This window comes from Trachypithecus francoisi, unplaced genomic scaffold, assembly GCF_009764315.1.
Source record: "Trachypithecus francoisi isolate TF-2019V2 unplaced genomic scaffold, Tfra_2.0 Lachesis_group5, whole genome shotgun sequence".
In the NCBI taxonomy this organism is placed as follows: Eukaryota; Metazoa; Chordata; class Mammalia; order Primates; family Cercopithecidae; genus Trachypithecus; species Trachypithecus francoisi.
The window spans coordinates 62,647,773-62,667,421 of NW_022681470.1; the positions used below are offsets into that span (position 1 = coordinate 62,647,773).

Consider the following 19,649-nt stretch of genomic DNA (forward strand, 5'->3'; position numbering starts at 1 on the left):
CAGGTTTACGGGATTTTTCCCAATAGTGGTTATTACACAGTCAGCACCACTGTGAATTCTGTGAATTTGAAAAAAAAAAAAAAAAAAAGAAAAGTATAATTTACAAATTCAGGATTCAAAAAGAATAATTTGTATCGAATTTATCTCAAAGGGAAAACTGGTTGCAACTGAAACTTGGCTATAGTAAACCAACTCTCCATTTTCAAGTAAATCCAGCTTCATCCACAGAGAAAAAGACAATTTTCTAACCTCAAGAGCAACCAGCTTGTTACATTTTCCCTATCCTGTGGCAGGAAATGCATATTACTTCTGTTCTGTTTAAGTATCTCAGTCTAAATGCCATGAAGACCAGAGCCCAGGTTTCTTCCCTTTCAAATTCTTAAGGTGAAAGTTTTTTCTTTTCAGTGCAGCTACCAATGATGCAGGCAAAGATCTGTTCAACACTCATTCTTCAAAGCTGCAACAATGGCCACCATGATCTTTTATAAAGCTTTCCCTGTTGCTCCTGATATTTATTTCTGCTTTTGCCTAACACTCAAAGCATCTCGTAAAAGTTTAAAGAAAAGCACGATTCCCTTCCCCAACCAGTACTTGAAAATCCACTTATTTGAATGTTCACAGATAAAAACACCATTAAAAAAAAAAAAGTCGGCCGGGCGCGGTGGCTCAAGCCTGTAATCCCAGCACTTTGGGAGGCCGAGACGGGCGGATCACGAGGTCAGGAGATCGAGACCATCCTGGCTAACATGGTGAAACCCCGTCTCTACTAAAAATACAAAAAACTAGCCGGGCGAGGTGGCGGGCGCCTGTAGTCCCAGCTACTTGGGAGGCTGAGGCAGGAGAATGGCGTGAACCCGGGAGGCGGAGCTTGCAGTGAGCCAAGATTGCGCCACTGCACTCCAGTCTGGGCGACAGAGCGAGACTCCGCCTCAAAAAAAAAAAAAAAAAAAAAAAAAAAAAGTCAAGTTTAGTCTAGCTGACCATATTCACAAGTGTTAAAAACTTTACTGGTGTATAACCTCAAATTTCACTCTTGATTTGTTATCTATAAGAAAATGCTATTTGAGCCAGTACCAAATTAAGTATTAAACTGAGGATTGAACTGGGGCAAACAGGTTATTGTGAAAACAGTATGTAAGTTCCTTCAAGGGAAATCAACTACTATTCCTCAAGATTAAAAGATGTCCACACTCATTACATTACCTCCCTACAGGAGGAAACACCCTTTAATTTTCCCTTATGGAATCAACATGGAGTGAAAATATGAAATGGGGAGATGTTTTAGAAAGCAGGACAAATCTACCTACCATTACTGGAATTAAAATGTATCCTCTGGGCCCACTCTATTGATTCCGATCTGAGGTGAGGAGGACGAAAAGCAGCAGCAGGTTACAGAAGATTGAATAAGGTGTAAGCATGCTACGTATGTCTAGCTGGGGAAGGGGGGATCTGGAAAAAAAATCTTAAGAACTAGAATGTAGTGTCAGTCAGCATAGCTGCTGAAATCTATGTTGTAGAGGTAAACCTAGCAGAGCTAATACAAACAAGCACCTTCAAAGTTAACGTCCCACTTCCTGAGCACTGCAAAATACGACAGTGAATGCTATTGCCATTTCACCATAGGCACACTAGAGAAAAAGAGGAAGGTTAGTCAAGGGTGGTGCCAATGGCCAGTCAGTATCCGCTTACAGCTTGTAATGCATTCTGACATCACTATCAAGCCTGACTATTGAGCACCTGTATCCAGTTGAGTCACCACCACTGTCCTCCTATTTGCATGCATGATTTGAGGGGAAGACTTTTAAAGTGTTTCAAATCATCAATAAAAAGTGGAGAAAACAAAGGTTATTCAGAGCCTGTCTCACTTGGGGACACAGATCCTTCTGTCCAGTCTATCAGAAATATAGAGTACATTTTTCAATCTAATGAATTAATTTTAAAAGGGACTCTAAACAAGAAGCACAATCAAATGCACACAAGTAACCTAGAAGACATGATTACCTCTAAAATATGTGCATATATCACAGAGATGTTAGTGCAGATTAATATATTAAACAGACTGTTACACAAACAATTGAGGCTGAAGTTTTCAAAGCGCCCTCCCCCCGAATCTTCACGAAACATAACCTAAGAAAAGCCCACATGTTACTAGGAATGTAAGACTTAAAATTATAAACTCCTAAAAAATAGAAGTGCATGGTGGAAACACTGATCGGTCTTTTACTATATGAACACAAACCTCTTTGTTAAAAATGGATACCTGAACAAACCCATTTAGGCAAATAGATTAATCTTTAACACCCTCATTACAAAGTTCACAACTCTGAATTTAACCATCATGAAAGAGAATGATCCAACTGCTATTTATGTTCAAGTCCTGTATTTTTGGCCATGTACTGAAAACTCCTTATTCATTCTTTAACACACAGTGCAACAGCAAAATGACTCTGCCACTGTGTGTTTTTTAAAAAAAAATCAGAGTAAGCATGTTCCTAGTAAACCACAAAGCAGGATATTGAGGAAGCAAATCTAGATTAAAAGGCAGGAAAAAAAAGGCAGAAGTTAAATTTCACTAATTTTTCAATTTATTAGCATACCAGGACCCTTTAAACCTTGTTCCCATTAGCGCCTGGTATGAGATGTGAAGGATCAAACCTATGGAGCTATCTCCTGACTGCTTTTATAAGGCATGCAAAAAGTCTGTTATCAACTGCACACAGGCCTGCTAAAATGCCTGGTTTCTCTAGACCCTCCGCTTTAAGCAGCATAAGCAGTAAAGCAGGGGTTGGACCAACTAAAAAGACAAGAGCTAACTGAATTGTATGGGAGCAGCATTTAACATATTCCTAGTCAAGGACAGGATGGGAAGTAAGTGAAGAATAGGGCCAGGAAAATAGTGTCCTATAGCAGAGGTGGTTGGCACTCAGGGCACAGTGTGCAGTGGTGCCCTACGAAGCAGCAAGATCACAGGGATGTACTTCTTATCACATTTCTATGAAGAAATGGGAAGATCGGGGTATGAAAAAGAAAATGTTCTAGCCCCAAATAAAAGCAGAACATGGTTAATGGGACCTGAATGCACATTTATAGCATAAAAGAATGTCAATTCTATCTCATAAAGGAAAAATCTCAACTCTTTGTGACTGAGTTTCACATTAACTGGAACTTTATTTGCTTAAAACCCATTGTCAGTTTGAAAAGAAATCCACTGTGACGTGTAGACTGATCTTGTCGATTAAATTCTAGAGTATTTTTTTTTTTTTTTTGCTTCTTGGTAAAATTTTATCCAAAAAACAGGATACATATATATTTAGAGAAGGAAATATGAAATCAAGAGTGATTTCAGTTTTGGCGGCCCTTGCTTATTTATTTATTTATTTATTTAGCTCCCTAAAGACTGTAGCAGGATAAAAGGATCACTGGCTCCAAGTCTCTTTGAGATAACAAGTGATGAAATAAAAAAGAAAGCCCACACCCTCAAATAAAGTCAGGTAACCCCATTGCCCACCCTCCCCACAAGGTAAAAAAATGAGTACTTTTAGTAACAGTTCAGAATTCATCTTTATCTCCTACCTGCCTCATCAGTGGAAGTTTAAGGTCATGATTTTTTATAGATATTGATACCTGTGTCTATAGACAAATAAACTCTATTAGATGACAATTGATTTTTTAAAAGTCCAGGTAGAGAAAGGAGCAATCATTTTGAACTAAAATCTATGTTTTTTGATTACTATTCAACTTGCTATTTTTTAGCAAAAAGCAAAGTTTCAATAATGTTCATCTCAAATCTTATTGCTTTACAACTGTGGTACACCTTTCATTCAAAACAAAAAGATGAAGCAGTCAATCCAGTGATTAATTTGACATGGCTTTCATTGGGAAAGGGGAGGGCTGGCAAAGAGACCAATAGACAAAAAGGTGACTTAAACACTTAAACATACAATGGTTTGCTTTAAAAAAAAAAAAAAAAGAGAGAGAGAGAGAAATGTTACTTTCAACAAATGGAAAAAAGCACTGAAAGCCCATGAGTCAAGCCATAGCCAAAACCATGTTCTATCTTAAGTAGGTTCTTTTTTTTTCCTCCCTCTTTTTTCTTTTTTTTTTTTCTTTTTTTTTAATAAAATCTCTCCCCAGACCATCATCACTTCTAATCCTCCCCAGACGGGGCTTCATCTTCAGACCCTTCATCCCCAGATTTCTCGGGTGGGGGGCTTGTAGATGTTTTCTTTTCTGGCGGGCTTTCTGGTTCCTCATCTTCTTCTTTGGGAGAAGGAGTCTTTTCCTTTGATGCCTTTGAAGCTGTGGGGCGACCCACTTTCCCTTTGCCTTTCACTGGACTTGGCGTCACTGAAAATAAAAAAATAATTTGGGGAAGGGAAGAGAAAAAAATGTCTTTAATACAAGTCAGCTACAAAATAAAACAATCTGTAAGAATAAAATCTATAAAGACAATACACAACTTACTAAAAATCAAGGTGGGCACAAGGGAGCGCATATATCCCTAAGTAAATCTAGCTCAATTTCTAAACTGTTCATAAGTTACTATACTATGTTGCAGTATTTCCCATCAGTTTTTACCAACACTCTATGATGTTAACAGTAATACCTGTAATGAAGAAGCACGTGCACAACATCCTTAATTCCTTGGTAAACTAACAGTTGTTTATGCTAAAAGTTGTTTATAAAAAGCAGGTCAAAAAGAGGGAAGGAAAATATTAATCTGATCAGAAACTAAAGCTATCAAATAACGCTTGATAGTTCCATCATTCTTAACAGTAGGAAGTGATAAACAGAAGTTTAACAATGACTAGTTCTACCTAACAGAATAAAACCACCTACACAAAAAGCAAATTGATTTCTGATTTAGTTAACAAATTAGTTCCAACTAGGAGAACCCATTAGGGCGCAGAAAAAAATTAACTCATGTTATCAAGTGTGGTTTTATTCTGATAGCACAGAGGATGGGGTAGAGTTCAGAACATGGAACTTAAATGTATTACTCTAGGTTTGTGCATTTTCATAATTAAGTCTTTGCTGGCTGCTGAGACTGTGATACCAGTGAGGAAAAAAGAGCAGTAACAGGTATGATGATATAGCATTTCTACAACTGTGTCTGAAACAAATAGATTATTCTCTGAAATCTCGCTCAAGTACTGGCAATAGTTGAAGAACATGGCTAAGCCCACTAGACTCTTAAACAGGCTAGTGTCTTTATTAATAAGAGATACTTCCAGTTGCAGAATACAAGACCCTTTTAGATTTCTTGTATTCCTGCTAAACATCAGGTCAATGCCAAATCCTAATGAAGAATTTCTGTGTTGAAAATAATGTTTCTCAAAATTTTTAAAGCAGTTCATTTAATTTCACTTCTGCAGAACTTACCTGTAGCCTTTAGCCTGGGTTTGGGCATTTTCTTTTCTTTTCTTTCAGGTTTGGACTTCTTAACCATCTTTTTGTTTTTCTTTTTTGAACTGCCATAGTCACTATCATCATCATCTTCCATTAGGAAATCTTCATCGCTGCCGGAATCTTCTGAGAAGAAAGAAGAATTTCAACGTCTAACTTAATGTACGTATCCTTCCAAGTGAAAAACGAAGAGAGTACTAAGAATGACTAGAGGATGGGATGGGAGTCAAACACCCTTGGATTCTATTTGGAGCTGTAGCACCAATTTGACTGGAGTCATCACTGGCCTCAGTTGTCAAATGGATTTTGCATGCACCTTACATGAGAGAGTTACATGAGTGATGTGTTTGAAAAGTAGACTGAAAACAGGAAGAGTAAGAGCTAATCTGAATCAAAACTGAAACTATCAAATAACTTTTGGTAGTTCCATCACTTTCATGTAGTACTGGTTGAGACCAGGGAAACAAAACTGAACCAACAGGGCCTTTTTGGTCCAATTATGAATAAGTGAAACAAGAAAACCAAACATGAAACAAAAATACACAGAATTAACTAATCTGGGCTGGGCGCCGTGGCTCACGCCTGTAGTCCAAGCACTTTGGGAGGCCGAGGCGGGCGGATCATGAGGTCAGGAGACCACAATGAAATCCCTCTCTACTAAAAATACAAAAAAATTAGCCAGCGTGGTGGCGGGCACCTGTAGTCCCAGCTACTCGGGAGGCTGAAGCAGGAGAATGGTGTGAACCTGGGAGGCGGAGCTTGCAGTGAGCCAAGATAGCACCACTGCACTCCAGCCTGGGCGACAGAGCGAGACTCTGTCTCAAAAGAAAAAAAAAAAAAAAGAATGAACTAATATGACTAACCTGTGAAACACCTAACTTTTGTTATGAACATTTTTTTTTCTGTGAAAAGAGGTCTACAACCTCCTTCACCAGGGCAAAATACAAATCTCTATCACAGTGCCTAATGTGACTGTTACTTAAGCAACTGTTCATTCAGTGTTTGAACACAAACATCATTAAATAAAGAGTGCAACCATTACAAATGGTGGGCAATCGTGAGAATCTCTGAACCTTTAAAATATTAACAGGAACCAACACAGTCATCTCTTTTAACAGGGAGTATCTATCCAATTTAAGGGACTGGTTATAACATTTAGCATCCTAGAAAATGCCAAAGTAACCAAGGTCACAAACTACAATTATGACCAAATGACCAAAGTACACAAAACAACTTCACATACTCTCTTGGAACGGTGCCTCATCCTCCTCTTCTTGTTCTTCCTCACTGCCCACATCTTCCATGAGCATCTCCCTCTGTTTAGAAGCTGCTTTAGACGCTGCCTGCCGTTGCTGGCGCACATTTTTATGATCTTCTTTTTCGTCTTCACTATCCTCTGCAATATCAGAATTACCATGACATAATGATTAAAGAATTTTGTATTTGACAAGATCGTGCAAAAGATTAATAATTGACGAAAATGTAACTGACTGAAAAAGCCAACATAGTGGCCAATATAGGATATAATCTGCAGCTTTATTTCATTGTAAAAGGGAAAATTCTATCCTTCAACATTTCTGCAAAATGATGGAATCAACTCAAATGCCCATCAATGATAGACCAGATAAATAAAATGTGGTACATACACACCATGGAATACTATGCAGTCATAAAAAGGGAAGGAGATCATGTCCTTTGCAGGGACATGGATGGAGCTGGAGGCCATCATCCTCAGCAAACTAATGCAGGCACAAAAGACCAAACACTGCATGTTCTCACTTATAAGTGAGAGCTGAACAATGAGAACACATGGACACAGGGAGGGGAACAACACACACTGGAGCCTGTGGCGAGGGAGGGGGCAGGGTAGGGGGATGGAGAGGGAGAGCACTAAAAAATAGCTACTGCATGCTGGGCTTAATACCTAGGTGATGGGTTGATGGGTGCAGCAAATCACCATTGATGGGTTGATGGGTGCAGCAAATCACCATTGCACACATTTACCTATGTAACAAACCTGCACATCCTGCACATGTATCCCAGAACATAAAATAAAAATTAAAAAAAAATTCTACAAAATGTATAAAGGAGGACCTAAATTCACAAAGAATGAGCTTGGACAAGACTATGTACCCACTATTACATATAAAGTAACAAAGACATGTAATTTTAAGCAGTAGCTAAGCTGAATTAAAGCGTGAACACATAACTCCTATACTTTAAAGTTACATCATTGCTTTGCTCTAAAATTCTCAATTACATTCAAATCTATGTTCACTGTTTTTAAAAGCTAAAGTTAGAAAAATATCTTAACATAGTATGAGAGGGAAAGAATGTCTTCCAATAATCTTTATTCTAAGACATAAAACATGAAAACCCTAAAATAATGTCAAACTGTTATCCTTTATAATGAATGGCTTGTGACCATTTCAGTTTAGAGGGGACTGAGGAAAATCTTCTTTTTTTTTGAGACAGAGTTTTGCTCTTGTTACCCGGGCTGGAGTGCAATGGCGCAATCTCGCCTCACCGCAATCTCCACCTCCTGAGTTCAAGCGATTCTACTGCCTCAGCCTTCCGAGTAACTGGGATTACAGGTGCGTGCCACCATGCTCGGCTGATTTTGTATTTTTAGTAGAGACGGGGTTTCACCATGTTGGTCAGGCTGGTCTCAAACTCCTGACCTCAGGTAATCCACGCTCCTTGGCCTCCCAAAGAGCTAGGATTACAGGCGTGAGCTACTGTGCCTGGCTGGAAAATCTTTAAAATACATATTTAGATCAATTAGTGAAAGATGTTTGGAGAAGCCTATAAAAAATTTACTTTCACATATTCTTAGAGTCTATTAATTAAAAATATATATATTTTTAAATTTGGAGTCTCACTCTGTCGCCCAGATTGGAGTGCAGTGGCACAATCTTGGCTCACTGCAGCCTGTGCCTCCTGGGTTCAAGCTATTCTCCTGTCTCAGCCTCCCGAGTAGCTGGGACTACAGGCACTTGCTGCCATGCCTGGCTAATTTCTTGCTGTTATTGTTGTTTGTTTGTTTGTTTTTTAAGATGGAGTTTCACTCTTCTTGCTTAGGCTGGAGTACAATGGCGGGATCTTGGCTCACTGTAACCTCTGCCTCCCAGGTTCAAGTGATTCCCCTGCCTCAGCCTCCTGAGTAACTGGGATTACAGGCACCCGCCACCACGCCTGGCTAATTTTTAAAATTTTTAGTATAGGAGGAGTTTTGCCATGTTGGCCAGGCTGGTCTCGAACTCCTGACCTCAGGTGACCCACAGGCCTTGGCCTCCCAAGGTGCTGGGATTACAGATATGAGCCACTGGGCTCAGCCATATTTTTGTATTTTTGATAGAGACAAGAGTTTTGCCATGTTGGTCAGGCTGGTCTTGAACCCTTGACCTCAGGTGATCCACCTGCCTTGGCCTCCCAAAGTGCTGGGATGGCGGGCATGAGTCACCATGCTCAGCCTAAAAAAAACTTTTTTAACACACAGTTGTGTTTGTGAATAAATTTGGTTAAAGGGTAGGCTGCCAGCCTATTGCCTCTAGAGTAAACCATATTTGCATTAGTCTCTACCTACAGCCCTTCTCCTGAAGTTTTAGGCTCCCTTATTCTGTCAAGGTTAAGTGGTCACTCTTTGGAAAACACTTCTAGTCCTATGAGCCTTGCCATGGTCAGTGTTCAAGTCATCTCTTTCACTTTTAAAAATCTCATCCAGAGACAAACAAAATAAAGCTGACATGGCAGACCCAAAACTAAACCCACTTGGTAGAAGCTCAGCTTAATACTAGTACAGAGTTATTTATCCAGAAGTGCTCAATAAACTAGCAAGTGTAAGAGATTCAAATTAGGATTTACAAGGCAGATGAGTGAAAGCATGTACTGTATTATCACAGGATCACCAGATAATGCAAAATTGATTAATACAGTTTCTTTTCAACTTAGGTAGCCAGATAGCATACTTGAACAGACGGGAAAGCAAAACAGCTAAGCAGAGTGAATTTAGCCGAACTTTGTCTCTCCCCTTTGTATTAGCTAAACAGCAGTCTCATTTAAAGGGAGATCCAGGGAGACAACAGCAAGGGAATGTAAGTCAAAACTTACATTGGAAGGAACATGGCTGGAAGTAATATGGATTAAAAATCTCAATTCTTACAAGATTAAATTTAAAAATAAATACCAACAGCAAGTAGAATCATCAGGACTGAACATTTTATTTGGCCATGGAAACTCCCCATTAATTCATATTAATTCTTTTAAGTTAAAATTTTTACAAAAAAAGCTTTCTCTATGGCTATTGTTTCAAAAGACTATGTCTCCACTAAAAACAGTGGAATGAAACTTTCATTTGCTTTTCCACCCAGAGTCCACCACTCCCCCTTTTTAATGCCTCTATTTTACCAAGTTTTATATTTATATATTATTCTATTTAGTTTGATGTCTTTTGTTTATGTAAATGATTTCTAATATTGACCATGCATAATAATGTGTAGATACTTAAAGAAAACCAAGCCCCAACATCCTGAGATCTATTTAATCGGAAATTTTGGGACAGGACCCAGAATATGCATTTTTAAAAAGATTCATAGATGACTGTAATAAGCCACCAGGACTGAGAATCATTAGGAGCTCTTTGAAGATGGAAACGTCTTTGTAATCCCAGATTTGCAACAGTATCTGGCATACAAATCGCTTATTAAAACATCTAATAAAATAATATATAAATAGAATTATACCTCTTACATTTAAAATAGTTTACTACCTGCTGAGTGAGAATCATCCTTCTTGGTCTTCACATCTTTGTCTTCTGAGTCCTCACTATAAAGGGAGGCAAAAAAGCAAATGCATGTAAGTCTTAGCTCAAAGTCTAAGTGAACACAGATCTCTGATTTCTGACTTGACAAGAAGTGAAAAATACCTCTTCTATATAAAATGTTCAAACAAATGCTAAGGAGTACTTTATTTCCTTACTTTACAGGGATGCTGGTGAATAAGCACAATTTTATCTACGTTACAAAATACTGCTTCCAAAGACTCAAAGGAAAAAAAGAAGGTGTCTCAACACAGGCTGGAATTTTTTCACCTACGGACAAAGCTTGGTTCACAAGAATATTTAATAAGAAAAATATTCTTGAATAGAGGCAGAGTATAAAATAGTAAAATACTAAAAGATCACTAACTATACATGTGAAAAACTGCTAAAATATCTAAAATTATTAAAAGGAATTGTAGTCCGGGCGTGGTGGCTCATGCCTGTAATCTCAGCAGTTTGGGTGGCTGAGGTAGGCAGATCGCTTGAGGCCAGGAGTTCAAGACCAGCCTGGGCAACATGGTGAAACCTTGTCTCTACTAAAAATACAAGTATTAGCTGGGTGTGGTGGTACATGGTTGTAATCTCAGCTACTCAGGAGGCTGAGGGAGGAGAATCACTTGAACTCGGAAGGTGGAGGTTGCAGTGAGCTGAGATCACACCATTGCACTCCAGCCTGGGCAACAGAGCGAGACTCCATCTCAAAAAAAAACCAAAAAAACAAAAAACAGGAATTGTAGTTCAGTTATCTAACTTACAATATGCTAAAAATTTACCTAAAACAAAATGGAAAATAAATTGATTGAATTATCATCCCCTATTAGTATTTCCTTCCAATATTTCTTTGCATCAGAAATATCAACATATAGTCCTGCCTGGTGGTACCATGGAGAAAACAAAAGTGAGCTCAAAATCACTCTGCAAAGTAAAATAAGATGTTAAGGAGCTTCAAAGCTCAATGGGAAGTTTTTAAAAACAATTTTTAGTCACAACCAACACATTATGTCTTCATAAGTCTTAACTCCAGAATCTGGATTCTAGTATCCTATCTCTCTTTGTTAATTTACATATTTTTAAAAATAGAGATGGGGTTTCACCATGTTGCCCAGGCTGGTGTCGAACTCCTGAGCTCAAGTGATCCACCTGTCCTGGCCTCCCAAAGTGCTGGGATTATAAGCGTGAGCCACCATACCCAGCCCCTAGTAGTCTATCTCTTTGTCATTAGTTAGTTGTATGATCTTAGGCAAATCACTTGGTATTCTTCAATGCTACAATTTTATGATTCCATGCAAAATTCTGAAGAACAAAAACCAAAAACTCGCACATAAAAACTGCCTTCAAAGTTTTCCTTTCTCAAATAGCAGGTCTTATAAATCACTTTTGGTATTCCCCATAATCTAGACCACACTCAAATGAGAAAATACTGAATCCATGATTCCTAAGCAAAGAGAATGACCAAACATATTCTTTTTTTTTTTTTTTTTTGAGACGGAGTCTCACTCTGTTGCCGGGGCTGGAGTGCAGTGGCCGGATCTCAGCTCACTGCAAGCTCTGCCTCCCGGGTTCCCGCCATTCTCCTGCCTCAGCCTCCCGAGTAGCTGGGACTACAGGCGCCCGCCACCTCGCCCGGCTAGTTTTTTGTATTTTTTAGTAGAGACGGGGTTTCACCGTGTTAGCCAGGATGGTCTCAATCTCCTGACCTCGTGATCCGCCCGTCTCGGCCTCCCAAAGTGCTGGGATTACAGGCTTGAGCCACCGCGTCCGGCCACATATTCTTTTACTAAGCAACTTGAATCCAAGACACTTTATAATTCTGAAATCTGTGACTGTTCTGTATAAATGTTTTTTATGCAAAATAAGCACCAAATTCATAATTCTAACACAATGATGAATTATATTATTTTTTCTACCTCTTTTATTGAGTTTATAGACTGCATTAATCTTTGAGCACCACTACAGCAAAGTTAAGTGAAGGCTGAACTTTGAAAACAGAAAAATCAACAGAGCACTGGTCTGAGAATAAATACACAAGGCATACAGATAGGAATAAAACCTGTATTTATTTCAATCCTTCCAGCACTTAGAATAATAAAATCAAATGACTGCAACAAGAAAAACTGTAAACTAGAAGTTAATTATGTAAATGAGACATTATAACATGCCACAAAGCAGGTCTTTCCTAGGAGAAATAAGATAATGAACATAATGAAAAATAGTTCTGAGTTGGGCTGACATATAAAACTGTTTGGCCAGGTGGGGTGGCTCATGCCTGGAATCCAGCACTTTGGGAGGCTGAGGTGGGCAGATCATGAGGTCAGGAGTTCAAGACCAGCCTGGCCAACACTGTGAAACCTCGTCTCTACTAAAAATACAAAAACTAGCTGGGTGTGGTGGCAGACGCCTGTAATCCCAGCTACTTGGGAGGCTGAGGCAGGAGAATCACTTGAACCCAGGAGGCGGAGGTTGCAGTGAGCCGAGACCATACCACTGCACTCCAGCCTGGGTGACAGAGTGAGACTGTCTCAAAACACAAACAAACAAAAAACTGTTTTAGGCTAGGCATGGTGGCTCACACTTGTAATCCCTGCACTTTGGGACGCTGAGATGGGAGCATCGCTTGAGCCCAGGAGTTTGAGACCAGCCTGGGCAACATGGCCAGAGCCCATCTCTATTAAAAACAAACAACAACTATGTTAGACATATACCAAGAAGCTCTAGATGGCTTGTTTCCCAACCGTATAATTCTGTATTATTTTTCCTTAAAAGCACATTTCTGAAAAGTTCCAGCAAAAAAAAAAATTAGAGGTTGTCAACATAAATAAAACTACTAAGTAAATATATGAATTTAATAATGATTTTGGTGCTCCAAGATTCTTAGGAGAACTAGTGAGAAATATTTCATTTATTTGAACTGCTCATTTGTAATAGTATTATTTGGAAGCGGTATAGAGCTCTAATGGTTAAAAAATGTACTTTGGAGTCCAACAGACATGGTTTCAAAACCTGTTTGTCCATTTGCTGGATAACTTTGGTTAAATCACAGAACCCCTCTAAGTTAATATTTACCCAAATAGAGATGTTGTGAGAATTAAATGATAGTGTATGTAAAACACATAATAGAGATTGTCACATAATAAACAGTAGCCATCATCATCACTATAATCACCATTATCACCAAGAAGGTCTTAAAGTTACGTTATACCGAGTGTGTGTGTGTGTATACCTTTACTAAGAGGGCAGAAATTACAATATCCTGGTTTTTTTTTTTTCCCCCAAGACAGTCTTGGCTCTGTCACCTGGGCTGGAGTGCAGTGGTACAATCATAGCTCACTGCAGCCTTGAACTCCTGGGCTCAAAGGATCCTCCTGCCTCAGACTCCTGAGTAGCTGGGGCTACAGGCAAATGCCACCATTCCCAGACAAATTTTATATTTTTGTGTAGAGACGTGGTCTCCTTATATTGCCCAGGCTAGTCTCAAACTCAAACTCCTGGCCTCAAGTGATCCTGCTACCTAGGCCTTTCAAAGTCCTGGGATTACAAGCATGAGCCACCGTGTCCTCCTAATATCCTGGTCTTATGAGGCAAAATCATAGTTAAAATCACAACTCATTTGTAAAACAAAGGGAAAAGAAACTCTCCAAAATGGTTAAATTATTTAAACAAAGGAGAATTGATTATGAGACAGCAAAATGCAGCAGGCTATACAACTTAAGATTCTCCAAGCTGGCCGGGCGCAGTGGCTCAAGCCTGTAATCCCAGCACTTTGGGAGGCCGAGACGGGCGGATCACGAGGTCAGGAGATCGAGACCATACTGGCTAACATGGTGAAACTCCGTCTCTACTAAAAAATACAAAAAACTAGCCGGGCGACGTGGCGGGCACCTGTAGTCCCAGCTACACGGGAGGCTGAGGCAGGAGAATGGCGTAAAACCCGGGAGGCAGAGCTTGCAGTGAGCTGAGATCCGGCCACTGCACTCCAGCCTGGGCGACAGAGCGAGACTCCGTCTCAAAAGAAAAAAAAAAAAAAAAAGATTCTACAAGCTTTAGTTATAATTGTGCCAGTGATTTGTGACTGAACGGGATATATCACTTATTTTTTGTTATCACTACAATGAAAGTGTCAATATCAACCTTAGATAACAAATTACATACTCAAGCACAGCCTGAGATAATATGAAATATGCAAAATATTAAGTGGATAATAAGTACTTTTCAAAAGTATATGAGATTCCAACAATTTAGAGATCAGAGACTACTCTCCTCTCAGAGTGGTGACAATGTAAGCGGGAACAGAAAAACAATGCCTCTTACCTATCTTCCTGTGAATTCTTTCCAGATCGCCTCTTATTTTTAGCTTCTCGGGGAGATGATCGAATTTTCTTAGTGGGAGGGCCCGAATCTCTTCCATAATCTTCATCTAAACAGTGTTTTTCAAACTTAATTAACTATGATTTTTGCATGTTAAAATCACCACTATATTTACTGACATAATTATCTCTCATGCTGTTTAAATGGTGAGAGGAGCAGGATTTCCCAAATAGTTTCTTTCAGTTTTAAAACACTAAATTATTTCCAAACCCAGTCCTATCACCTTAACTTCATTTTTGCATATTACCCTCTAGTCCTTATGATATATATTTCATCTATTTTTAGCTAAGCCTCTCTTATCATTTTATACCCTCCCCTTTTGATTTCAACACGTTCACACTTATTTGAAAATTATCGTAATATGGTTATATTACCAACATTTCAGGAAGTAAACACAATTACTATTAATAAGCAAATTACTTTTAAACTAAAGTATTAAATACAACATAATCTTGCATTTGAAGAAAGTATTTCCAATTTCAAAAGCCCTATAAAACTAACAAAAATGACTCTACCTTAAAAGGAAATTATTTCCAAAACTGTTCACTGCACCATTCACACTCACACACACACGATGGCGAGATGCTGGAAGTAGTCCGGAGCATCAGCAATTATTAAGTGGTCAGAAACATTATAAATTCCATTATGGGATATTATATAACCATTGATAGGAATTTTCCAAATACCTTTTAATAACATAAAATACTCAAAATAAAAATAATAGTATATCACATATTAACAAGATTATTCTAAGTAAATATGAAATACAAATATTTGAAACAATTCCTGACATGTAGCAAGTATTTAATAAATATTAGTGCTACACATTACTTTTTTTACTCTTCTTTGTATCTTTCAGTATTTTCTAAGTCTTCCCAAAGGGCACATATTATCTTTATAAATAAAAGTTAGAATAAGAAGAAAGAAAAAAGAATAGTAAACATATCTGGAAAGTAGTGAGATTAAGGAGACAACTCTGAAAAAACCTCTTACGGCTAAGGCTTAGTTACAACACTCATTCTGTGATGAATTAGTTCACAAATCAAAGCTGTTTCACAAAACAGACTCTCAGTTGCTTTATTATGTAAAAACATAATACAAGGCACAAGTTTTATTGTAATAACAGCAGGAGCTTTTTTCCCCCCTGCAAAGTGCTGGGATTATAGGCGTGAGTCACTGTGCCTGGCTTGTAGAATATTTTTTTTTTTTTTTCAGACAGGGTCTCTCTGTTGCCCAGGCCTGAGTGCAGTGTGCCATCTCCTCTCACTGCAACCTCTGCCTCCTGAGTTCAAGCGATTCTCCTGCTTCAGCCTCCAGAGTAGCTGGGATTACAGGCACATGCCACCACTCCCGGCTAATTTCTGTATTTTTAGCAGAGATGGGGTTTCACCATGTTGGCCAGGATGGTCTGGAACTCCTGACCTCAACTAGTCCACCCACCTTGGCCTCCCAAAGTGCTGGAATTACAGGCGTGAGCCATGGTGCCTGGCTGACAGCAGGAGATATTTTAAGTAATGAACACTATATCAGAATTACTGGACATTTAAACTTTGGACTCCAAAACCAAATAAGAAAAAAATTGTTTAGTGTTTATTATAAATGATTTACCATGGAAAAGTTAAAATCCATGTAAGTTCAACTTTTGCTTTGGTTGACACAGATCATGACATAGTTTCGGTAAATACTCTAAAATAAAAAAGTAAAACTTATTCCAAAAGCATAATAAAAGTATATAAGCTGGTAACCTCCACTGGTCCAACTTACAATTTGTTGAAACCATAAAACTTACCTGCATCATCAGATTCCTGAAACTGTGAGTAATCAACAACCTTCCTATTTCTGTAGAAAGAAGAGACTCCAATTAAAATCATAAAACTGTAGGATTTTTCTAAGACATCAGAACACACATTTCTCTTTCATAAACAGAACTGAAGTAGCTCTTTGGAAACTATTTAATTGCCGGGCATGGTGGCTCACACCTGTAATCCCAGCACTTTGGGAGGCCAAGGTGGGCGAATCACCTGAGGTCGGGAGTTCGAAATGAGCCTGATCAACACAGAGAAACCTCGTCTCTACTAAAAACACAAAATTAGCCAAGCGTGGTGGCACATGCCTGTAATGCCAGCTACTTGGGAGGTTGAGGCAGGAGAATCGCTTGAACCCAGGGGGCGGAGGTTGTGGTGAGCTGAGATAGCTCCACTGCACTCCAGCCTGGGCAACAAGAGTGAAACTCCGTCTCAAAAAAAAAAAAAAAGAAAAGAAAATTATTTAATTAATTTTTTGAGACAGGGTGTCACTCTGTTGCCTAGGCTGGAGAGCAGTGGCAGAATCATGGCTCACGGCAGCCCTGACCTACTGGGCCCAAGTAATCCGCCTGCCTCAGCCTCCTGAGTAGCTGGGATTACAGACGCGTGCTGGCTAATTTTTTTCATTTTTTGTAGACAGGGTCTCCCTGCGTTGCCCAGGCTGGTCTCAAACTCCTAAGCTCAGGCAGTCATCCTGCCTCAGCTCCCAAAGTGCTGGGATTACAGGCACGAGCCACTGCACCCAGGCAAAAAGTATTTTTTAAGGGCCCCCACTTCTCAAGCCAAAATACTTAACATTTTGTTACAAGAAAGCATAGTGTAAACCACACAAGTATGTCAAGCTACAATTCTCATACTGCTCATCTCAGTGATAATTCCAATACCATTCTTTTCTTCTCTTTTTTTTTTTTTGAGATGAAGTCTTGCCCTGTCGCATAGGCTGGAGTGCAATGGCGAGATCTCAGCTCATGGCAACCTCCGCCTCCCAAGTTCAAGCGATTCTCCTGTCTGTCTCAGTCTCTCGAGTAGCTGAGATTACAGTTAACCGCCACCACGCCCGGCTAATTTTTTGTATCTTTAGTAGAGATAGGGTTTCACCATGTTGGCCAGGCTGGTCTTGAACCCCTGATCTCGTGATCTGCCTGCGTTGGCCTCCCAAAGTGCTGGGATTATAGGCATGAGCCATCGCGCCTGGCCTCAAATACCATTCTTTTCTACAAAACAATCTCCCATCTCTCCAAACAAATATACATAAAACAGCAAAATGAACCAAATCACCATGTACCTATATATTCATTATATACAAAGATACCATATTTATAAGCTAACATTGTAAATGATATCTTACTCTTACTGCTACACACACATATATGTATACTTGATAAACAAGGTTATTACTAAGCTTTTCAAGGCAAAGGCAATTTTTAGGTATAGTACAGTTACATTATAATGCACAAAAATTATGGTAATGTTAAGCCTTATACATAAGGGGAAGGCAACAAATTAATTGGTCCAATCAAAAGATGCTTTATTTAAAAAACTATGAAAGCCTCACAAATTTATGTATATCTATGTATTTGACTTTATTCTTTTGTTTCTAAACTTTTTTCTCCTTTTCCAATTTTACAGACCTGGTTTATCAGCAGCATTTATAAAACTAGACCTAGGGAAAGAACTAGTTCTGGGGATATATGCATGGTCTTAGTGAAGCGAATGGTTAGCCTGTCCAGACTATTATAAAATCAAAACAGTGAGAATATTTGCACAATCTATTTGACTCTAAATGATTTTAAGTACTCCCTAGCAAGTAAGGTACCTTTAACATCTCAAACAAAGCTTCACTTCTATTTTTGTACTTTGCATTCTAAATCTAAAAGTTTAATACACCTTCTCTAGAGAGAGAGAGATATATGCTTCCATGTTAGTACCCAAACAGCCTACCTGGCAAAAGAGCCTTAGATTAAAAAATGCACTTTTACTGTAGGCCTAAATCGATCAAGTGAACTTAAAAAATTAAGAGAAATATATGCTACCACCTATACTTAAACCTGAACAGAGGGATATTCTTGGTTGTATAGATTAAGACATCGCTTAAATTCAAAGACAGGATGGTCAGAATGCAAACACTGGTCCACCTTCTAGTATAGTATGTGGAGATGATATGGGTGGAGGTGAATTCTGGAAAAAAAGGCTTGGGCTTATATGTAGAGGAAGATATAGTTCCGTACTCAGCATTAGAAAGAGAGAAAAACAAGGCTCTTACGGAGTTCCACCTTCTGTTTTTCTTTAGTTTATTGCAACCATTAAATATACTCCAACTATATATTTCATTGTAAGAAGCTGAGTTTATATTACCAAAGATACCATATTATTAGGGAAGCTAACTTTAAATATGACCATTAATTCCATATACATGAGGGACCTAGAGTAGATGAATTCACAGAGACACAAAGTAGAGTGGTGGTTGCCAGAGGCTAGAAGAGTGGGGATGAGGAGCTATTGTTTAGTGGGTTTAGTTTCAGTTTTGCGTTAAGAGTTCTTTACAACAATGTCAAATACTTAACAGTACCGAACTATACACTTAAAAACGGTTAAGATGGGCCAGGCGCGGTGGCTGGTGCCTGTAATCCCAGCACTTTGGGAGGCCAAGGTAGGTGGACCACAAGGTCAAAAGATCGAGACCATCCTGGCCAACATGGTGAAAATCCGTTTCTACTAAAAATACAAAAATTAGCTGGGTGTGGTGGTGCGTGCCTGTAGTGCCATCTACTCAGGAGCCTGACGCAGAAGAATTGCTTGAACCCGGGAGGCAGAGGTTGCAGTGAGCAGGGATCGCGCCACTGCACTCCAGTCTGGCAACAGAGTGAGACTCTGTCTCAAAAAAAAAAAAAAAAAAAAAAAAAGGTTAAGATGGTAAATTTTCTGCTAAGCATATTTTATTACAATAAAAATATATTTTCGTTCTTAAAAACATGACTATGAAAAAATCTAATATTTTTGGGCTAATATGGAAATGCCTGCCATGTTCTGGCAAAACTGATTTTTAATGACAAATACCATGAAAAATAGCATGATGATAATGCAAACACGACCATTTTCTGTATTATTTAGGATTAAAAAAAAAGGAGGGTCATGGAACCAGGGGAAGGAAGGTATCTAGAAGAGGAACTCTTTTTTTTTTTTTTGAGAAGGAGTCTTGCTCTGTTGCCCAGGCTGGAATGCAGTGGCGCGATCTCGGCTCACTGCAAGCTCCA

The 19,649-nt window shown here is 38.9% G+C and overlaps 1 protein-coding gene, 1 long non-coding RNA gene and 1 other non-coding gene across 4 annotated transcripts in view; 1 reads left to right on the top strand and 2 right to left on the bottom strand.

Annotated features, from left to right (window-relative positions):
- The first annotated feature begins 282 nt into the window (after window positions 1-282).
- Window positions 283-4,002, top strand: LOC117076147. The gene is made up of 2 exons (XR_004434256.1): window positions 283-647; window positions 962-4,002. It is a non-coding gene; the product is annotated as an uncharacterized LOC117076147 (long non-coding RNA).
- Window positions 3,149-19,649, bottom strand: part of NUCKS1 (nuclear casein kinase and cyclin dependent kinase substrate 1) — a 34,182-nt gene continuing 17,681 nt past the window's right edge. The window contains exons 2-7 of one of the 2 annotated variants that reach the window (XM_033199276.1): window positions 16,380-16,429; window positions 14,534-14,639; window positions 10,175-10,230; window positions 6,650-6,802; window positions 5,383-5,532; window positions 3,149-4,347 (exon numbers count right to left, since the gene is read on the bottom strand). In XM_033199276.1, the coding sequence (XP_033055167.1) occupies window positions 4,148-4,347; window positions 5,383-5,532; window positions 6,650-6,802; window positions 10,175-10,230; window positions 14,534-14,639; window positions 16,380-16,429 (715 nt within the window). In that variant the 3' untranslated portion in view covers window positions 3,149-4,147. The remainder of the gene's footprint in view (window positions 4,348-5,382; window positions 5,533-6,649; window positions 6,803-10,174; window positions 10,231-14,533; window positions 14,640-16,379; window positions 16,430-19,649) is intronic. The other variant, XM_033199277.1, reaches the window with a different exon arrangement.
- On the bottom strand, window positions 18,030-18,161 carry LOC117077027. Its single transcript, XR_004434621.1, has one exon. It is a non-coding gene; the product is annotated as a small nucleolar RNA SNORA72 (small nucleolar RNA).